We start from the raw sequence: 21,534 nt of genomic DNA, 5'->3' as shown, positions 1-21,534 counted from the left end.
GGGGTGCGGGCGGGCCGCGGGCCGCGGCGGGGCGGCCGCCGGGGGCGGCGGGGGCAGGAACCGCCGAGCGCAAATTCCTCCGCGCAGCGCGCCATTGACTGGACCGAGCAACTTATTTAAGGCTGGAAAGTGACACAGGGGCGCCTCGTCTGCGCCGGCCGCGCTCCGCCGGGCAGCCCGGCCGCACCGAGCCCAGCGCCGCGGCGCGGGATGCCGCCCGGGTGACCGCCCGAGCCCGGCCGCCGCCTCGCAGCTCTCCGGACAAGGAGCCGCGTCCCGCCGCTGCCCCGCCAGGACCGCGGGAAGGGGCTTTCTTTTGGGGTGCTTTTTGTGTTGCTGGATTTGGGGATTTTTAATTTTTTTTTAAATTTTTTTGCTTTTTGGCTTTTTTTTCTTTATTTTTTTTAAAACTTCTCTTTTTTCTCCGCTCTGGGCTGCGCTTTCGCGGAGAGTTCACCGCCCTTCCCCGCCCCGCGCCGCCGGGCTCCGGCAGAGCATGGAGAAGTACGAGGAGGACATGGCACTGAAGGCCACCAAGTTCATGGAGGACCTGTCCCTGTACGAGCCCTGCCCGGAGGCTCCGTACGGCCGGGGCGGCCGCCGGGACCTGGTGCTGCACCCCGACCTGGAGGAGACCAAGCGGGTCATCGCCGCCCACATGACGGCGGAGCAGCAGCGGGGCCGGAAGATGAACGGCACCGCCGCGCCGCCGCCGCCCGCCGAAGGCTTCCCCGCCGCCGCCCCCTGCGGCAAAGCCGCCCCGCTCCGCGCCGGCGGCCGCGCCGCCAGCGAGCCGGGCGCGGGCCCGCCGTGCTGCGAGGAGGGGCTGTGCACCCGCTCCGAGGTGGCGCTGCCCTGCTACAGCGGCTTCGCCGACAAGGGCAAGCGCTACTCGGCCGAGGGCTACCGCTACGCCGCGGGCAGCGCCTACGAGGGCGGCTACGTGGCCAAGGGCGGCGGGCGGGCGCCCGGCGGCCCGGACGGCAAGTTCGGCGCCGCCAGCCCGCGGGCCAGCCTGGCCGCCGCCTCGCCGGGCCCCGCCGCCGAGCACGGCAAGTTCTCCAGCCCGCGCTCCAGCCTGGGCGGCGCGGTCGCGCTGCCCTACGAGAAGTTCTCCAGCCCCCGCTCCAGCCTGGTGGTGCCCGGGCAGGACAAGTACGGCAGCCCCCGCGCCAGCCTGGTGCAGTACGACGGAGCCGCCCTCAGCCCCCGCTCCAGCTACGCCAGCACGGCCAGCGACACCAGCAAACACTCCAGCCCCCGCGCCAGCCTCACCGGCTACGACGGCGGCGGCAGCAAGCCCAGCAGCAACCGCACCAGCGGCATCAGCATGGGCTACGACCAGCGCCACGCCAGCCCCCGCTCCAGCACCGCCAGCCAGTACTCCTGCACCGCCAGCCCCCGCTCCAGCTACTCGGACTGCAGGTACGGCCCGCCGGGCAGCGCCGAGCCCGAGGGCGGCACCGGGCTCGCCCTCGCCAGCCCCCGCTCCAGCCTGTGCGGCCCCGAGGGCCGCGGCTCGGCCGGCCCCGCCGTGGTCAGCCCCCGCTCCAGCATCTCCAGCCAGAGCTCGCGGAGCTCCCGGGGCTCCATGAGCGCCTATCCCGAGCTGCAGCTGCCGTCGCCCCGCTCGTCCCTGCTGGGGCCCGGCCTGCAGGAGGACGGCGCCGTGCCCGAGCTGGGGGACGTGTACCACCGCATCCACGCGCAGTCCCCGCCGCGGCACGACCAGCAGCACCCGGCCGGCGCCCCCGAGCCGCCGCCCCCCTACGCCTACAGCCCAACCAAAGGCTCCGCTCCGGCTCCCAAATTCAAGCTCCCCTACCAGGTGACGCCGTGCCGGGAGAGCGGCCCCAGCCAGGCGGAGAGGCGGCTGGAGGCGCTGACGCTGGAGCTGGAGAAGGAGCTGGAGATGCACATGAAGAAGGAGTACTTCGGTGAGTGGGGCGGGGGGAGCGGGCGGCTGGAGGGCGGCGGTGTGCGGGGCTGCGGCCGTGGAGAAGGCGGGTGTGCGGTGCCCGGGCTGCTCTGGACCTGCTGAAGTCTCACATGGCCGCAGACACCGTCTGGTGTCCGGAGCGCCTGCACCATAGTTCACTCACCACTCCCGGTATGTGAACTCTATCCCGTCTCTTCCTAACGCGGTTTGCCGGGATGTGTGATGCTTCCATTTCATGTGCGGTTGGGAAACAAGTGTCTGAAGTGTGACGAGAGCTGCTTGTGCACTCGGGGGTTACAGTGACTCTCGTTTGTCCCCCTTCCTCACGGGCTGCTGAAGTCTCTCTGCTAGCTTCCAGCATCCCAGAGCATGTGGTGTTTGCGATCCTGCTCTGTCTGTGGTAACTTTTGTAGATGATGAGTACGGCTGGTGCCATCATCACGAGTTCTTAGTGCTTCGTTCAGTGAAATCTTTGTGCTCGTTCGGAGTACCTGTGGGGGCCCAGCATTGTCTCTGCCCCGCGAGGCCTCGCAGGGTCTGCTCAGCACACAGGGGAGTTTGGAGGACAGGAGCCCTCGGCCCCTGCTGAGGTTAAGTCGGCCTGTTGGTCACCTCCTGAATTTTTGTTGCTTTTTTATCGAAGAAAAGTAACTTCTTGAAATGTGTATCTTCTTGAAATGTGTATGTTCTTGAAATGCGGATGAGTGCACGTGTTTTGTAGCCGCAGTAGTTAGGCTTAGGCTCCCTGCCTGCCTGTCTTTGTACTGGATGGCAAAGGCTGGAAACACCCGTGAAAAGCTGATGGCGGAGCGTGCCCGGCTCTCCTGCGCGGTGAGCGGCAGCTGCGGGGCCGGGCAGCCCTCGGGAGGGCTGGATCGTTCCCCGCTCGGGGGAGAGCTCTGCGTGGGGATGTCCGAGCTCCCGCAGGCCTGGGAAGGTGAGGGGGTGCGGATGAGCCAGAGCCAGCCCCATCCGAGGCCTTTGAGGGAATGGTTGTCCCCGTGCTGTGTGCTGCCGGCCGTGCGCGTTCCTGAGCATGGAGCCGTGTGTCACCTCGGTCGCTGGCTCAGTGTGCTTCTGGCGCAGCACTGGGGTGCTCTGCAGGGAGGGAAGGAGTTGCAGGGCTGCCCTCATTGTCTGGGAGAGAGACCTGGGCCGGCCAGTGGAGGTGGCTAAGTGAGCAGCAACCTCTCTACCGGGAAAACCTTTCTGTAAACTGCAGCGGCAGAGTTCCTCCAAGCTTTTGTGCCCAGACAAAGGAGGCTGAATGCAGTGCTTACTGCCTTCCTTCTCCCGTCTAGCGCTGATAAGGAAGCTGATGGATCACCGCCGATGTTTTGCAGTGTTGGCACCTGGCTCGGTGCTCCTCGGCAGCTGAGGATGCTGCTGAGGGCAGTTGTGGTTCCCTCCAGAGGGCTGCAGAAGCTGCGTGGGGCTTGTAACACACCAGCTGCAGGAAATGTTCCCTTCAACATTCCCATGGTTTGCAGTGAGAGACTGAGGAATAAAATGCAAGAGTAAGAACAAGTTACCTGTCCTGAGCCTCCGGGAAGTGTTTCCAGTGGCCTGGGAAAGCTGAGGGTGTGATCAGGGGCTCCAGGAGCAAATGTGGGCAATCTGTGTTGGGGATAGATTTTGGTATTTCTCAGAGTTTGGCTGTTGCAGGTGCCCCTGCTTGCACGTGTGCTCCCAGCCTCGGGGGATGCACCCAGTGCAGGGTGAGCAGTGCCTGCTGCTCTGGAGGCTCCTGCTGTGGCAGCACCGAGGACCACTACTGTGACTTCCACCCTGGAAGCAGATGAAACCCAGAAAACTGGGCTGCTTTGAAAGTTGATTTCTGTGAGCTGCCGAGGTTTTGATAAATCCTGCTGGATTTGATCCCACCTTTTTTGTTCAGATGGTCCATGTAGGTGAATGCTGAGTTTTGCCTGAGCCAGTGCATGAGAGACTGGCAGGGCTGACCACAGCCTGTTGGGTCAGAGTGAAGGAGAGCGAGAACAGAATAGGGAGAAATCTGGTTTTAGTTTGACTTAAGATACTGAGGGTGTCTTAAAAGGAAGCAAGGAAAATGCCTTGATTTTCATTGCAGTTGGTACATGCTGCAGCTGTGAGGTGTCTGTGTAGCACTGGTGAATGGCACTCTCCAGAGGCAATGGTGGGTGTCTCTGGTGCCTGTGGAGAGCAGAAGTGTTGAGCCAATAGGTCCAACAAGGCAGAGGGGACAGAGATGCTTTACTGCTTCTTAATTAGCTGAGCTTAATTGTCTAATGAGTAAATGCTGATATGAGGACACCAGGTATTTGCTGTGCTCTGTGTCTGTCATCGTGTTGTTGTTGTCTGCACCCATACCCCCAGTAAAATTAAAATTTGAGCAGTGTACTACTTTGGAACTGAGGTCAAGGGCCTAGCCAGCTCTGCTTGGAGGAGGAATAGCTTTACTCCACCTCCATGCTGGTCGTGGGTCAGTTTGTGTGCTCCCCCAAGGGTGCTGGTGCTGGCAGGCCCTGGCTGCTTTCCCACATCTCCCTGCTCTGCTCTGCTTCGGGAGGGACCCATAGTCTGGGACAGATAAATATGAGATGGGGGAGAAGTGCAGGGTCTGATCTCCAGAGAGGCTCTGGGGGAGCCAAGCCAAGCAGGGTGCAAGCCCTCAGGTCTGCCTGTGCTGCTCTGCAGGCCCTGACAGTGCTGTGCTGGAGCTTTGCTGTGCTGGGAGCTTTGTTTTACTGCTCCAGCTTCTCCATCCTCCCCTTCCTCCTCCCAGGCTGCAGTGCATCTGGAGGGAGAAGGAAGATGTCCTCCTGCACTTGGTTTAATCTGAGTAAAGATGCCAGTGCTGCCAAAAGGAAGGCTCTGCATCTGCCCTGTTGCACAGGTGAGGCACAGCACCCTTCCACTTCCACGTGCTCCCACCAACACCTTGCAGCCACCTGCACTCACTGATCCAGCAGAAACAAAACCTGCCAGAAGGAGGGAGAAGAGGGAGGGTTGTTTGGGGCTGGACTGGTGAGTTGCTCCAGCTCATCTTTGTCAAAGAGATGCTGGAGCTGACCCAAGGCAGAGGGTGCAGACAGGGCTCCAGGAAGCAGAGACCCTTCTTTTGGCAGGAGCTGAATTGGGTAAAGCTGTGAGACTTTGTTCCCTTGTAGCTGCTTCCTGTGCATTCCGTGTCCAAACCTCTTGCTCCTCAACCCTCCGAGACCCCCTGTCAAGGTATGACAGTTTAGTAAATGTGCTTGGTTTAGTGGCAGATGCTGAGAAGTGAAGTAATTAAAAAGTACTTTCAGTCATTTTCATAACTCTTTTGAGCTGAACATTGATATGAGGTGAGGTAAAAAGTTGTTTTGGGAATGTTTTTTAAATGGAATGTTCATCCCGAGGTGTCAGCAGGACATTGGTGGGTGTTGGAAAGTCGTGCTGTTTTCTTTGCAGAATATTTCAGTCTGATGTCTAGGTGTTGGAAAAAAGTGAAAGGTTAAAGCTGTATTTTTGGCACACCCATGCAAGTCATGCATCCTTGTGGAACTCGCTGTAAACCTGTGGCTTGTCACCTGCCAGTCAGGGAAAGGTCCATGTGGAACACTTGGGCTGTTTGGCTGTTATTTTTGCAGCAGATCTCTCTGCTGGAGTGTTGTCAGCAGTGCAGGGTGGGTGCAGGGGTGCAGGCAGCAGTCACACACTTCTGGCAGCCCCTGCTGTGCTGCAGCCATGCCCCCAACAAGGATTCTGCTCACCTTGGCCATGGTGATGGAGTCCAGCACAAGAAGTGACTTAATTGTCGCATTGTCCTCTCCTAAAGCTGTGAGAGGTGCCTGGTCCTGGGGAGGTGGGGAGTGCAGCTGCCTGCCTGTGCCACGTCCAGAGAGACAAGCAAGTCTGCAGCTCTGCCTTGCCAGAGCCTTCCCCAGCCCTGGCTGCTCAGCTGAGATGCAGAACAGAGTTCAGCCCACGTGTGGTGCTCCAGTGAGAACAAGTGATTCTGCCCCAGAGCTGCCACCTTCCCTGCCTTCCACGGGCAGCTTTGTCCTCGTCCTGCAGGAAAAGCCAGGGGACCTGAAGGAGGTTTGCCAGGGGAAGCAGGCATCTCTCAGGCTGAGACACAAAGCCTGGATTCTGTTAATAATGCAGTACTCGGTTTAGCACAGCCCTGGTGAGTAGCCTTGACTTTAGAGAGCTCTCTCTCTCCAGAAAGCCATCCAGCAGTACCAGCACATGTTTTCTGGAGCACCACCAAGAAACAGTGCTGATAACATGGTGTTGAAAAGCCTTTGGCTTGGTAGGTGAGGGAAGGGACGACTGGGTGAAGGGAGGAAATAAATCTCTAGACCCATCCAGGCCCTCTCCACCCTTTTTGTGTGTGGTCATCCATGTAAATCTGGATTTGAGCAATATGCTCATGAATTCAGAGTTTTATGTTTGTGCTTGTTCTGTGTGTGCAGGTCGATGTGATGGAAGGGTGTTTATGCAAGTGAGATAAAAATTAAGACAGATAACAGTGGTAAGTCTGTAAAATCTGTATTGCACAGAGAATGGAGTTTGAAAATTTGAATGAAATTTAGATGAACTTGCAGTTGGTGAGCAGAACACTTGCGAGATTTGGTATGGAGTTGTTTTCAGTCTTAGGAATTCCTGAAGGTTTCTCTGTGAAATATTTCTTTCCTGTTTCTGGCAAAGTAAAGGAACTGATTGATACATCATATCATTTGGGGGGATAAGCAAAGGTGTATTGTCTGGTAATTACATTATATTTCTCTTTTGCTGGCCTTAGAAATTCATTCAGTATTGGTAAACAGTTGATGTCCTTCAGCATTTGCAGTTGGGGCTGCCTGGGGCAAAAATTGGCTTTGATAGGCAAACGCTTAAATAGAAATAAACTCACGTGGTGGAGTCCCTGAAGTGTTCAAACAGGCTGTGTACCTCAGAGTTCTGGTTTTTTTTTATAATCTCCCTGTTATAGCTGGAAAATACTTTGCTGAAACTACTTTGAGAGTGGTCAGGCTTTTCTGGCCAAGGAGCAAGAAAGGCTCAGAGGGGCTCAGGCACGGGAGGTGTGTTCAGGGGGGAAGTGCAGGAGGAGCTGCTGGGGCACCTGTGGGGTGGCAGCATCCTGTGGCCACCAGGAGCCTGTCCCCTGAATGAGGCAAGGAAATCATGGTAGAAGTGATAAAGTCTGTAGCTGGAACATCATCCAAAAGGAAGAAGGACTAGGGAGGTGGAGGAGAGAAAGAAGAAGGAATTAGCATGGAAAAAGCATGGGATAACACAAGTGTACAGAGCTGGGAAAAAGGAGCTGTGTCTGTGGCATGAAATGTGCTATGAGGGATGCTCCTGAGATGGCTTCTTGCAGTCCCTGCTAGCCATGCACATCCTTATGATGCTCCTTGAAGTTGGGAATTGATACAATAACAGCAGGAGAGAGTTGTGGAGGATGTGTGGTTTTATTAGGTATTAGATACATATAACAAGTACAATTAACATGAAATGGGAATTTGGATGGCTGTAACTTGGATGGAAGCCTGTGTTATGAATGGGGACAAACATTTTCTTATCTTCAGTTGCAGGACGCTTGGCTGTGGATGGGAAATTGTTTCATAGCAAATGGGTTTTTTTTGTTTCTATTTATTGCACATGCTTTTACTGTGTTAAAAGTATAAGCACTGTGTGTGAGAGGGAAAGGAGAAAACCTTTTTTCCCAAGGGGTTGGGGACTGGGGGTACCAGGGTGAGGTTCCAGGACAGAGGTTTGTGTCTGCAGGACAAGGGGTGGTGAAGGCATGAGCTGTGCTGGTGCCTGGTTTGTGACCCCCTGTGCTGCCCAGCATTTGGGGGATGCTCCTGGGAGTGCCCAGCAGGCTTTGGGGCCAGGCTGAGCAGCAGAGTGAGGGGAGGGAAGGTTTGCAGCGGCTGAGGGGAGCCTGTGCTGCAGCTGGGCTTGGAGTGGGAATGCTGTGAGAAACACTGAGCAATTCATTGCTCCTGCTCAGCCTTTAGGGCTGTCACAAGCTCCAGGCCAAGGCTGTGGTGCTTTCCTCAAGGATAAATCCCAGAAGTAACATTAGCCTTTTAAACATGCCCTTCCCCCTTTGCCTACCCCCTTGTCCCAAAAAAACCCCAACCCAAGTAGCTCTGCTCTCTCAGGTGGGTCAGGGAGACATCCAGAGCAACACTGGCATCAAAAATGCCTCTGTAGCAGAGATGAGCTTGTATTGGCAGTTGTTCCCCTCACCTCTGAGCTGGATCTTCCACAGAGATCTTTGGGTGTGAATGTCCTGTTTGAGGTCCAGTCACTCACTGGAGATTCAAACACGGTGTGAGAATTGGGAGGAAATCCCAGTTTAGTGACTTTAATGGGTTCAGTTTGCAGAACAGAAATGGTACCCTGCTGTGGAGCAACACGTAACTGTCAAAGTAGCTGGTTTTATAATTTGATTGAAGTTGATTTTTTTTCCAGTGGAAAGCATCCCTGAAGTTGTGTAATTTTTACATCTAAAATGTGTAAATGGTACAAGTTTGTGTGCTACCACTGATGGCTTCATGGCAGCAGGTCTAGGCTGAAATCCTTAATATCCACAGTTAATGAATTAGGATGTAAGTGGCTCTTAGCTGTGTGCATATTGGGTGCTTAGAAAACACTCTCAAAGAAAGAGAATTTGCTTAATCCTAAAGTGATTTTTTTTTAAAGTGCTACAATCAGTATTAAAAGATGCCCCAAACTTGGCAGAGTAATTTTCAGGTATGTAATAGGATTGTTCAGCAATGGAAAGAAAATAAACTAACATGATAAGCCATGTAGTTTTACTAAGATCAGAACATTTATGCAGGCATTTAATAAGCTCTACACTTGGCCTTCTACCTACATGATATGTCCCAAATATCTCAGGACAGCACTTCACAGTGTGTTGGCAGTCTGCTTGATTGTTAGTATAATTGTTAAATAGTTAATATGATTGTTAATAATTGTCAATAATGTTCTGTAGCTGGAAAAACTGAGTGTCTTAGAGTATGATGTGGTGGTTGATTTTTGTGCCCATCCTGGACAAAGTGCCTCCCCTGTGACAGGGATGGGTGAAATAAAGCAAAGCTGAAGCAGCCAGAGGGATGGGATGCAGGAATGTGCATGGTGTCTAAGTTTTATTATGAGCTTGGAAGGGCTCACTTTGGAGGGCTGTGTTCAGCTGCCTGAAAGGTTCAAGTCCTGACAGGACCATCGTACCTGGGTTGTGATGTGGCATTGTTGGAGCTGCTCCAGGGGTGTGACAGCTCCTGAGGCTGGCAGCAGGATTCCTGCTGGCTTATTAGCCTTCAGCTCTGAACAAAATTAGCAAATGTGCTAATGATCAACCAATGAATGTGGAGTTTGGCTGGATTTTTTCTGCCATGTTTCAATGTGCCTGTGTGGATGCTCTCTCTGGAAGTGGGTTTTCTGGTTGGTTTTTTTTTTTTTTTTTTTTTTTTTTTTTTTTTTTTTTTTTACACTGGAGCAGATAGCTCCATTCTGTGGTGTGTGTTATCTCTTCTTATTAACCTCCCTGGGTTGTTCTAGCTCCCTGTCAGCATAGCCTTGCTTGTTACTGTGCTGAGACTGAGCACAAAAAGCAGCCAAGCAAGTCATGTATCTCTTCCAGCTGGAGTATTTCACGTTGTCTGAAACCTCATTCCTTGTTTTTTGGAGCAGTTTTTACTAAATCTCTGAGGTCACATTTATGGTTCCAGCAAACTTTTAAGAAAAGGCCTGTGACTGATGAAGGAGCAGCCCTGCACCCAGAGCACAATCACTCATTAATGCTCAGCTGAGACCTCCTGTGCACACGTGGAGGGGCTTGCACAGGCTGGGGGTGAGGATTTATTATATATGTAGGGTTATATATGTGTTATTTATTTTATATTTTGGGTTAGGTATGTGTTACTTATATATAGGTTTGTATATGTACTATTTATTATATATTTGGGGTTTTATATATATATATATATATATATAATATATAGGGTGACACTTATTTCCAAATCGGAGATGCTGGAGAACTTCTTATTGGCAGGCTTTTCATGAGACCCTGTGAGCAGTGGGGTTTGAGCCTCTCTTCTGTGGCTGGGGCTGGCCTGGGGCACAAGGGCCACTGTCCCACTGTCCCACCCTCTGCTGCTGGGGAAGGGGCTCCAGTGGCAGCTCTGCCTGGCCTGGTAAAAAACCACCTGGGGCTGGTGCTGCCCACCAGGGCTGAGCTTGGTGCCCTTGTGCAGGTGGGCTCAGGGACCTCGATGGGCATTTGAGTGGAGAATTGAGTTCCTCAGGTGCCAGGCATGGGAAATCAAGGGACTTGGAGAGAGGGATGTGATTGGGTTGCAATAACAGCACAAATATTTAATGATCTCCCCCAAGAGATGATCTCCAGCCTTAATGGTAAAGTCTTTAATTGCAGACAGCAGCAGTGGAAATGCATTTGGTGCCCTGTGAGGGTCAATGTGTGCTTGGGAGTGAACTGTGTGCAGTGGTGAACAGTGTCAGCATCAGAGGTTGTCGTGGAATAGGGAGTGGATCAAATGGACAACCAGGAGGCATTTAATAGGTTACCAAAGGTCATGTCTCATGTGTAATATTGCTCTTTTACGAATTTGGCTGAACAAAGCTTGTTTCAGTTCAGAATGTATTTATAGTTTTTGGAAAAGTAGATGGCTGTTGTGGAAGAACTGCTAGGGACTTTCATTGTTTCCCAGCCGTCCAGACATTTATTTAATTGGTGAACTGTTTCACTGCTGACACCTCAGAACTCCTGGAAAGAGAAAACAAGATGTTTTCTTCCTTTAATGTGGTCACTTGAAAAAATTAGAAAATTTCAAAGTTAAAATAAAGAGAAACAAAAAGCCATTCCTAAATGCAGTTTGACAGTTGTGCATGTTCAGATGCTCCAGCTGGCTTGGATCATATTTCCTGTGGTCTGTGGAGAGCCCGTGGCCTCTCCCAGGCATGGGAAATGCCCTTTTGTTCTGGTGGCCATGGCACAAACCTTTCCCCTGTGCTGCAGCTCGTCCCCAGGCGTGCAGGGGTGCAGCTCCTGGGCTGGGCTGGCTGGTCCTGCTGCACTGCCTCAGTGTCCCTGAGTGCTGGCACTGCCCCAGGGGCCACCAGGCAGGCTCTGTGCTTGGGTCAGGTGCTGGGGAAGCACAGTCCATGGCTGTCCCAAATCTTAATGCCACTAATCTGAAACTCCTTTGTGTGTGTCCCTGGCTAGGACAAAACTGCAGCGTGTGTGGATTGGAACCTTTGGTAGGAAGGGATTTCTGGCCAGGTGGGAGAGGTGTGATAGTGACTGTGATCAATCAAGCACAGGCTTGGCTGAGCTGAGCCAGCTGAGGGCTCTGCTGCTGTGGCTGTTCTGTTCTCTTGCCCTTGTGGATGTGACTTTGCCTTCAGTAGTGTTACAGTTAGAGCAGGATCTTGGTTTTCTGTGTTTTGCTGGTGTGAAATTCCTGCTAAATCCATTTGTTTGGGTCAAATATTGAATGACTGGAAAATAACCACTGATGGAGTGGGGATAGGGAATAAACTTGCACTGATGAGCAAGGGGATAGGGAATAAACTTTGTCACTTACCTGTGGTTTCCCCTGCTCCCAAAAGTGTGTTACCCTGGCCATGTGCTGCTCCCTGCTGCTCTGCCTATTCTTGTCACCAGCATGAAATGCAGCAGGATCAGACCCACTGTCTGTGGAAGGTCTCACCTGTCCCTTCCCATCTCTCCAAAATGCTGCTGGTTCAAAGGGAATGTTGACTTTTGGCTTTGTTTCAAGAAAAAGGGAAGAAGCAAAAGATACTGGAGTGCAATCTCAGCTAAGGCAAGACAGTGGAAAGAGCTGTAACTGGTAAAATCTTGGATTCTCTGTGTTCCTCTGTGTTGTGGCAGTTGCTGTGAACCTTGAGCATCCCAGATGTGGTGCATTCTCAGGTGTAGGTGGGGCAAGCTGGCAGTTCCTCAGGGAGCAAGGCAGAGGTTTTGATGGATGGCAATAACTGTTGCAGCTCTATTTTTTAATTTGTTTTGTTTTTGCCAGGCAGTTATGTGAAAATTTTCTGCAGTTGGTGGGTTGCCCATTTTTAATCAAAGCCATGTTTCCCAAATCTAAACACTCAATAGAAAACAGACCTGCACACCAATCAAGTGTGTTAGAGTCCATATTTGGAGCTGGTTTCAGAAATAAGCATGTAATTTTTTTGAAGTGTATGTCAGTAGCTGGTTGTCTTGCAGTGTCTCTTGGCCTGTTGTACCTGTTCCTGGCTGGAGCAGGGCTGGGCCTTGGCAGTGCAGCCCTGCAAGGCTGCAGTGGTGCAGAGCGAGCAATGCACTTGTGATGCAGACCTTTGTGGCTCAGCTCAGGGGGGGGAAAAGCCCTCAAGACATCTCAAAGTAAAATTCATGCAAGGTATTTAGAATTCTTGCAGTTTTATTTAGAAGATGGAGCCCATCTGATAAACCCAGTGCTGCCTCCTGAGTGACAGTCCTGTTGAAGCATGGGTGGCATGATGGACTTGTTTCTGACAGCTGGGAGTCATCTGGAGCCGTTTTCATTACACCACAGAGATCAGGGAATGAGTAAATTCACACCAGTGCTTTTTCCTGGCCGTGCTTCTCTGCCTGGCTTGTCCAACAGCCCCTGCAGCTCCCAGGCCATGCCCACCATGGGGTGGTCACAGGAATCCCTGTGTTCTGCTGGGCTGTAGAAGCTGTTTGCCTGGGAGCCTGGAATTGGTCACTGTGGGACAGGGCTGAGGTGCTCTGTGTCCTGTGACCTCTTCAGCTTGTACCAAGTCACTTCTGGGCACAGAGTTCCCAGATTGCTCTGCTTTCAGGGTGGGGTGGAAGATGAGTGGATGGGATGGAGGCTGTGCCCAGATGTGAGTTGTATATCCTCTGCTTTTCTTCTTGTAATCTTCTGCCCAGAGCAGGGGTCCTTAAGGGAGTCCAGAGCTAAGGCTGGAGCTGTACAGCACAGCTCCAGGCACAGGCAGGGGTCATGCAGTTGTTCATGTTCTAGAGATCCCCCTGGCTGTTCTAGGATCCCCCTGGTGCTGCCTGTGCTGAGTGAGGTGCTGGTGTCACCCTGATTTTTTAAGCCTTCTGGTGTTTGCATTCTTGTTTCAACTTTATTACACACTTTCTGTAAACAACTTATTGTTTTACATTCTCTTATGGGGGAGGAGAAACTTGGTAGACTGTTGGTTTGTCCAGTGTCCTTGGAGAGGTGGCACTTTCACCCTCCAATCCACTGTCACCTTTGGAACTCTATAAATGTTGGAATCAGAAAATAACCTTCCCTTTTTCCTGCCTTGAGAGCAACAGCGTGTCTGTGTCATGCTGTCTTGTGTCCTGTAATGACAGCTGGGGCTCTAAGGACTCTTGCCATTTTACTCCTTTGGTTGCCTTTTTCTTTTTTTGCAGCAAAATAAAAGGTCCAGCCTATTCTTACTGAATGTCTTTTTACGAAATGTTGGCAGTCACCAGGTGCTAGACTCAGATGCTGTTTCACAAACAATTAGAAGATATCTTGTTTTGCTTTGCTGGGAAGAGAATCTCCCAGTCTTTCCATGTGTTGGTTTTGAGGGAGACACTCCTGTGTGAGGGTGCTGGGAGGTGTTGCCTGTTCATGGGGTGGTGCAGCCACACCAGCAGCACCTGCAGCTGGTCCCTGCCCAGTTCAGAGAGAGGGAAGAACTCAAATCCACAGCATTTTGTTTTATACCTATTACCATATTCTAACACCTTAAACTCTAAGTTTTCTACCATGTGATGTTACACACTTCTATTTAAACTACACACCCATAATCTTAGTTCTCTTATTCAATTTTGGAAGTCTTCTCCACGGCCTCAGGTCAATGCAGTGTTCTCTTGGGGGTTGGTGTCTGTCAGCACAGAAAGTCTGAAATTCTCAGTAGCCAGGGTTCCAGCAGGTTTGGGCCTGGGGCTTTGAGCCCAGCAGGGACAAGGTTTGCCCCTTGCAGGAGTTTCTGGCAGAGTGTAGATGTGGCAATTCACTCACCAAATCCCACATTGCCTGAGAGCAGTGGGACAGTTCCACATGGGGTGGAATGACTGGAGTGCCAGACCACACCTTTTAAAAAAGCAAACCCAAGAAACCTCCCTGACCTATTAAGAAAATGTATAAAGAGAAGGGATGGCTTGGGTCAGGCTGGAACAGCCTTGCATGCTGTGTGAGAGCAAAGTGACGGTGACTCTTTTGGGAAAAGCCTTCTCAGCCCCTCTTTCCCACCTGGGAGCAATCCAGGCTGGTGAAGAACCAGCCCAGAAAGAGGTGATCCACAGAGCCCGCCCCAAAGAAAATACTCTGAAGTTGTGCCAAGTGCAGACTTGCAAATCAGCTTCCTGGTGTGCCAAGTGTGTGAAGCTCTGCTTTTCCCTGCTTCCCACCCTGTTCCCACCTCCAGGGGCTTTGTCTGACTTCCCCAAGGGGGTGGCAGGAGCAGGGAGCAGCTCAACCCCAGGTGGTGGCCTGGCCCTGGCTGGACACCACAGCTCACTCTGTCTGATTTACTTCTGTGACTCACCAGAGGGAAATAAATGAACCCACAAAACAAAACCCCCTCGCTCCTGAGCTGAAGGACAAATCCTGGGCTGCTTTGTGGCAGAACTTCTTCCTTTGAAATTACTGGGTGTTTTGCTTGATTGGACTGGAAGAATTCTGGTGTTAGATTATTGTAAGGTCAGAGAAAAAGTGTGTTTCAAGTCTTGGGGGAAGGACTTTGTTTTGTTTTTCTGACAAAGTACCCCTGGAGTAGTGAGCATTGATTTAGGGCTCTTCAGTTCCCAGCTGGGTCAGTGCCTGCATGGGCAGTTTCCAGCCCTGCTCCAGGTGTCACCTCCTCCAACTCTCAGCCCATGTCATTGGTTAGGGGTGATGTGCACTGACTGATCCCAGTGCTCAGAGCTCCTCTCTTCTGCTTTGACTCCTGTTCCCTCTCAGCATCTAAGTGCAAGGTCTGTGTGGACTTCTTCAAGGGCTTGGCTGCTCTGGTCCTCAAGGTTGCTGTGAACTTTGCTGTGATGTTTGAAAGCAGAGAGGAAGAGATGTGCAGTGTGTGTGTGGGGGAGCATCTCTTCAGAGGGTCAGTTCCTCTGGGAGTGCCCACTGTGACTGGGTGCTCACCAGTGTGTATTTGGGAAGATTCTAACTTAATGTTCCCATACGATGTGGAAAAGGCAAGAGATAGCTTTCATTAAAAAGAAAAAAAAAAAGGGAGGCTGCTGAGAGTTCTGGCAGATACATGGTAATATATGCTTACGTTTCTGAGAAATACATTATTTCATTTTTATTATGAAGCTTATGTCTGTGTATTTGCATCTGTGTTTTCTGGGGTTTTGCCATTTCAGTTCTGCACCAACTTGAAATGGCAAATGTTTGCCATTTCAAGCAAATGTTTTGCCATTTCAAGTTGGTCCAGAACTGCCAGCACCAGGGCTGAGCTGAAAGTGGTATAAACTCACTTTGTTTTTAATTTGAGCCATTTTAATTTTGATCAGGGAACCAAATTATAAGGGCCCTGTGAGGGAATGTTAGGTCATGAATTCAGTTTTGCTTGTACATGTTGTACATTTGGTTGGGAGTACAGCCACAATGCAGTGAGATGAATGAGAGTGTGCCCTTCTCCAGAGACAAAAGCTGCACACCCAGGTGACAAGGATGTGTGAAATATCTCCCTAAAGAGTGGACATTAATTCCTGCTTTGAAGGAAGGTCTGGGAGCTGGATGTGCTGCTGGTGCAGGCTCAATTGTTCATACATCATTTCCTGCTGGAACACTACTGTTCTCCCTCCCAAAAAATAGCCAGAAAAAGTGTCCAAAAATTGTCCAAAAGGGTCCAATTAGCCTGCAAATCAATTGCTGTTTGAATTTTTTGGACCATGCAGCTTGCAGTTTCTCACCAAGCAGTTGACTTAAGTCAACAAAGTAGGTGTTGTCTCAGGGTCTGAATTAAGACTGACTCCAGGTCCAGTGTGACCATTGGGGAGCAAACAGTTGTGCTCATGTGTGTGCTCATCCTGCAGCCCAGGGCAGGGCACAAGCTTGGAAGCACCAAAAGGAGGGAAGAAAGGAGATAAGGATGTTCTGTGCAGGCTGGAGTATAGAGATCAGACCAGTGACAGTCCACAACAGGAATGAGATAGGTCAGATGTTCTCTTAGAGAGCTCTGTGATAGGTCTTGAAGTGGCAGGTGTGCAGGGGACAGTTTGGAGCCTGGGGACAGCCAGGATTTCAGGTCTGAGCTGGAGGTGCTCCTGCTGTCAGCAGGGGAGGGCTGGGTGCTGCCTGGGGTCTCAGCCTGGCTGCAGAGGACAGGGAGCAGCAGCTCCCCCCTGGCACTGCTGTGGCCAACGACAGGGAAGGGATGCATGTTCCTCCTTGCACAGCCATTCCTGCCAGCCTGAATCACTGCCTCCACTGCAGAATAAAAGCTCTGGCTCCACCAGCTGAAAACCAATGGGGAACAACTATTCTGAGTGAGCTCTTCAGGGTTGTTTTGTTTGGTTTTTGTGTTTTGTTGGGTTTTTTTTGCTTTGCTTGAAGAAAAGTCTCTCTTGCAGTGGTGGAAGACAAGCAGAGAAGACATTTTGTGACTGGTACCAGAGTGAGGCACAGTCTGCTTTAATTGAAGATCAACAATGATTCCTTCTCTAAGAGGGACAATTAGCTCCTCTGGAGGAATTATAAAATCCTTCATCTATCAAAGGCACCAGTGGGAGAAGCAGGGGATGTGCAGGCACCAACTCTGTACTTCACTCTTAACCTTACAGAGAAAGCACAGTAGAGAGTTTCATCACTGATTTGGTAAAAGCTGCCCTTATTTTCATGGATATAATTACAGAAGAGGTTACATTCATCTGCAAACAAAGGCTCTAGTATTTTTTTTAAAGCAGAAATAAATTTTAACCCCCCCAACAACTAAACTAATTCTTTTAGCTAGTTTTCAAAAGATAAGTTTTGTGGGTTGTGTTAGTTGCTTTGTTGGTTTTTTTTCAAGGAAGCATTGAGGAACCCATTTCTTGGTGAATACAGTGAAAGGAGAGATTCCAAAAGGGCTTTTGTGCAATTAAGGGAATGTTTGCATTAGGTTGTGCTGCAGTGATTTAACACATGAGAAGGAAAATCCCAACTGAGTGATTTACACATGGATCTCAAATGTTTTGATCAAAGGTCAGACTCAGAAATGCATTTATGCTTACTTTTAAGTCCAAAGAGAATCCAGTGGGGAGTTAAATCTCTAAGTAGGCATTTAATGTGTAAATATTCACAGGTAGCTCTTTACTTAGCCATGTCATTTTGCTGTGAATTTAGACAGGGCCAGATTTACTTGGAAGCGGAAGTCCAGACTCTGCCAGTACCTACAACAGGGGAGAACATTTCTGTAGACTGAACTGACTTTGAATATTTCATATAGAAATTCTGCTTTTTACTGACTTACAGGAGTTCTAAAGTGGGTTGAGAGAACTGAAAAGGGGTCAGAAAAACTGGCTGATTTTTAAGGCTTGCAGTCTCCAGGTTCAGGAATGGTCCATCCTGACATGCAGAAGTGGCAAGAGGCCTGCATGGGTGAGCAAGGGGTTCTGAAGAAAGAAATGGAAAGGATATGTGTAATATGTGAGGGGTGGAAGCAGGGACAGGTGACCTAGGGGAATATCAGGAGACACAAGGCTCATCTGGAGCTGGCCCTGGTGAAAGACAGGGAAGTCAGGAATGACTTCTGCAGGTGCTTCTGCAGGTATGTGAGAGAAAGGAAGATCAGGCAAAACATGGCCAGGGGTGCTGGGTTGGCCTTCTGTGATGAAAATCTTGGGGATTAGGGAAGAGCAGTGGTGTTTGATCTCATCTTCAGTAAAGCTTTGATGCTGTCACCCACAGCATCTCTCTGGACAAACTGGTGAAGTACAGGCTGTGAGAGGGACTGAAAAGTGGCTGAGCTCAGGTGTGACCAGCAGGATGAGGCTGATTGGAGCCAGTCACTAGTGGTGCACCTCAGAAATCCATGTTCTGGAGTCAGTAGTGTTTGACATCTTCATTAATGATGGGGGTGATGGGACAGAGTGCCCCTCTAGCCAGCTTGTGGATTGTGCCCCCACGAAGCACTGCTTGATAGACTGGATGGACGTGGTGGTGCTCAGCAGGACCCTGACAGGCTGCAGAAATGTGGGAATGGGAACCTCAGGAAATTCAGCACAGGGAAAAGCCATGTCCTGCACGTGGGGAGCCACAGCCTCACCCAGTGCTGGGAGCAGCTCTGCAGAAAGGCCCTCTGGAGTCCAGGCTGGGTGTTTGGCAAAGGAAACAACAGCAACTGGAGCTGGAGTTCAGGCTGATGATCATGGGCACACTGGAGCTGCCTGTGTGTCCTGGGTGCCCACGGGCTTGGTCCAGCCTGTGTCTGGGCAGTTTGCCCTCAGAAGCTGTGTCTGAGCCAGGGGCTGGGGGTGCGGTGTGCCAGCTTTGGGTGTGGGTCTCCTGGGGGGGACACTCCAGCTCCCAGTGTCTGCTGGGAGCCTGTGGGGAGCTCAGGTCTCATCCAGGCTGCCCAAAGGCAGCTCCTTCAGTGCCCACTTCTCAGGTGCATCCCCTGAATCCTAAAAGGGCCCCAAACTGCCACGTAGTTCATAATCAGATGGGAATTATCCTTTCTTGCTTGTGTCATGATGCTGATGGGAGCCCCTGCTGTGGCAGCAGGGAGGACAGCACTGCCATTGCACTGGGCTCTCCAAGGACGGGGGCACAGGCAGCAGCTGAGGTGGAAAAGGGTTGCCTCTCTTCATCACTTCTCTGTTTCGCTGAGTGTTTTAATTAAAACAAGATAGAGGAAAATTTCTCACAGTGTTTCCAATTTTTAGTGGTTTCACCTGCTGTTGAAAATTGCATCAAGACATAATGGTAAAGGGATGATGCAAAGAGGAATGAATGCTCCTTTTAGTGGCTATGAATAGAGCTTCTCATATCAGTTAAGTGTTGACTTATAATTATGAAAAGATTATGGGTTTCTGTTATTTTTTAGCCAGTCCTCTAACATATAAATTAACTAACATTTCATCACTTCATGTAGCCTTTCAAAATGGAGGAGGGAGGCTTGGCTGATGAAATTCATAAGATCACATTTATTTGGAGATGTTTACCGTAACTAACAAAGTGAAAAATTGCCCTTTTCTACATGCTCACTCTTTCCCTGGTTATGCAGTTCTTAAGGATGTGATTTTTGCTGTTTTTCTAGAAAGACTTTTAAAGAATAATTATACCAGGGGAGTTTGCTCTTCAACTGTGCTATAGTTGTATTTTTGTGAGAGTTGCTAGAAATTCAGCCACAACTCCTTTGCTGTTTCATGACTGTGGGTGGTGGAGCTGATGAGTTACTAAACAAGAGATGTTTGGGTGTTGGGGTGCCAGGAGTGGGAGGGAAGAGCATCTTGTGTCTTGTTCCTCACTTGGACTGGAGTCTGGCATCCAACTTCTGGGAAACAGAGGCCATCTTCCAAAAACCATCCTAAAGAGAGGATGCCTGTCTGTCTTGGCATGGGGATGGGGGGTTGGGTGAGCCTGGAGAAGGCACCCAGTGCAGCTCTGGGGACTCCTGTGATGTGTGGTTGGGTCTTGCAGTGCTGGGTGCAGCTGCTTTGTGAGGACCAGGCTCAGTGCCAGTGCTGTGCACAGGGATCATTAGCAAAGAGAAATCCTTTCCCCCTCAAGCAAATTGCTCTTTGACAGGAGCCACTGAGGCCAGGGGGGTTTCCCTGTTTGCATCTCAGTGCCAAGTGCTCTTGCAGGGCACTGTTCTCTGCTTGCAGCAGCTGAGCACTGCGGCTGAGTGGTGCAGGCTCCTCTGCAGGGCTGTGGCTGCAGGTGCAGTGGGAAGAGCAGATGATGCCAAAACCCTGCTACAGGTGGGGGCTGCCTTCTGTGCCAGGAGCTCTCCAGGCTCTGCTCATGTCTTGGACATTCATTCCTCTCTCAGAGCCCAGGTTCTGCAGAGCAGCCAGGCACTTGTGTCACTGGTCTGTCTGTGAGAACAGGAAAGGTGGGTGGCAAAAAAAAAAGTGTGCTTTTAGACACAGTCTGCCAGCTCTGCCTGCTGGTTTGTCACTGGCTGGGAGAGAGCTCATAACTGAGAGCATAAGCAGATTCAACATCATGTGCTTCTTAGCTGGGTGTTGTGACCATACCCATTTCACACCTTTTTCATCAGAGAAAACTAGCACTCTGGATTTCTCCGTTTCTCCCCCAATTTCTGCCCTTTTATACCCACTTTGCTCCTGTTTCATGTCAAGATGACAGTCTAGGTCAAAGTAGGGGAAGAGGGATGGTCCTGGGTGTAATATTTGTGCATTTCTGGATCATTCACTGATACTGCTTGGATGTGGTTCAAGTGTGTGTTCACATTTGTGTCGAATTAGCCAGACAGACCACATACCCTGGAGTTCATTCCAGCTGCTGGAGAGCAGACTGTTACCTGATCCAGCACTGACAATACCTGATCCAGCAAAAAGTCAAAGCAGTCCAGACAGAAGATACCTGACCTAGCAGAGATGAAGTTTACTATCAGTACTTTACACTGTGTGGCCTCTTTTTCTATGGTACTAAGAGTTGTAAAGCTGGGTTTATTCAGGTGCTGGATTTATTCAGGTGTTGGAATGTGGCCTCCTGTGCTGCTGCCCATGTCAGTGGAAAGTTCAGTGTCAGTCTGAGGGAGACCTGTCCACTCCTGCAGGTCTGGGTGGTGCTGGGGGAGCCAGTCCCTGAAGGTGAGAATGGAGCTCAGGTCCTCTCATGGCTGTGGGAAGCCCAGAGTTGCCCTCCTGCAGGAATCATTGCAGACAGGAGTCTGACAAAAGCCTGGAACAGCCCCTTGCCCACCATAGGTCAGCCTTGGAGAGCAGCTGAACACATGGGCAGCGTGTTGATTTTCTAACTTTTACTTTTCCCCCCCAGTTGAATTCACAGGCAGGAAATGAGCCATATCTACAGCATTGAGTGCTGATGTTTCCCAAAGGTAGAGGAGGCAAAATTAGAATATCCTGTTTACATGTCGTTCAAGCTGTATTTGACCAGCTGTCCCAAGGGTTTTCCACTTGCTGGATCAGGACAGGCTTTTCTTACAGTCTGAGCATCTTCCTGTGTGAGTGGAGGAGTGTGGCTGTTTGCACTGAGCACCTCCCCGGGCCCAGCCTTACAGCTGCACAGGAGACAGCTTTTCACTGTCACCGAGGTGGGGAAGCTGAGGCTTGCCAGGTCCTTCAGGACTAAAGGTGGGAGAAACCTATGGCAAATTACTTTCTGAAATGGTCATTTCTGTACCTTACAGGAAGGTACATTCCTCCTCCTGATGTTCTCAAAGCATCCTTGAATCACTGGACTTGAAATGTCTGAGAAAAAACTTGTTCAGAGGGTTGAGGTGACAGATTTTTAATTCACTTTTTAGCTTTTCTTAAGTGAATAGTTCAGTCTTTCTACATATTACCTTGGTATAATACCTGCCTATATGCATGTTTGTGTTTGACCAAACCTATTTCTGGTTCTGGGAACGCTGAAGAACCTCCCTGGGGCAGGTGTGAGCTGTGG

General features: G+C 50.7%; 1 protein-coding gene across 3 annotated transcripts in view; it reads left to right on the top strand.

Annotated features, from left to right (window-relative positions):
- The first annotated feature begins 16 nt into the window (after window positions 1-16).
- The window catches only part of WTIP (WT1 interacting protein), an 81,880-nt gene continuing 60,362 nt past the window's right edge, over window positions 17-21,534 (top strand). The window contains exon 1 of one of the 3 annotated variants that reach the window (XM_064386945.1): window positions 17-1,937. In XM_064386945.1, coding sequence (XP_064243015.1) covers window positions 497-1,937 — 1,441 coding nt within the window. In that variant the 5' untranslated portion in view covers window positions 17-496. Of the gene's footprint in view, window positions 1,938-2,034; window positions 2,111-12,789; window positions 12,824-21,534 lie in introns of those variants that run through there. The other 2 variants (XM_064386946.1, XM_064386949.1) reach the window with 2 other exon arrangements.

Source organism: Passer domesticus, chromosome 12 (genome assembly GCF_036417665.1).
Source record: "Passer domesticus isolate bPasDom1 chromosome 12, bPasDom1.hap1, whole genome shotgun sequence".
NCBI classification, from domain to species: Eukaryota; Metazoa; Chordata; class Aves; order Passeriformes; family Passeridae; genus Passer; species Passer domesticus.
The sequence above is the reverse complement of the archived record's forward strand: the minus strand, read 5'-3'. Positions and strand labels throughout refer to the sequence as shown.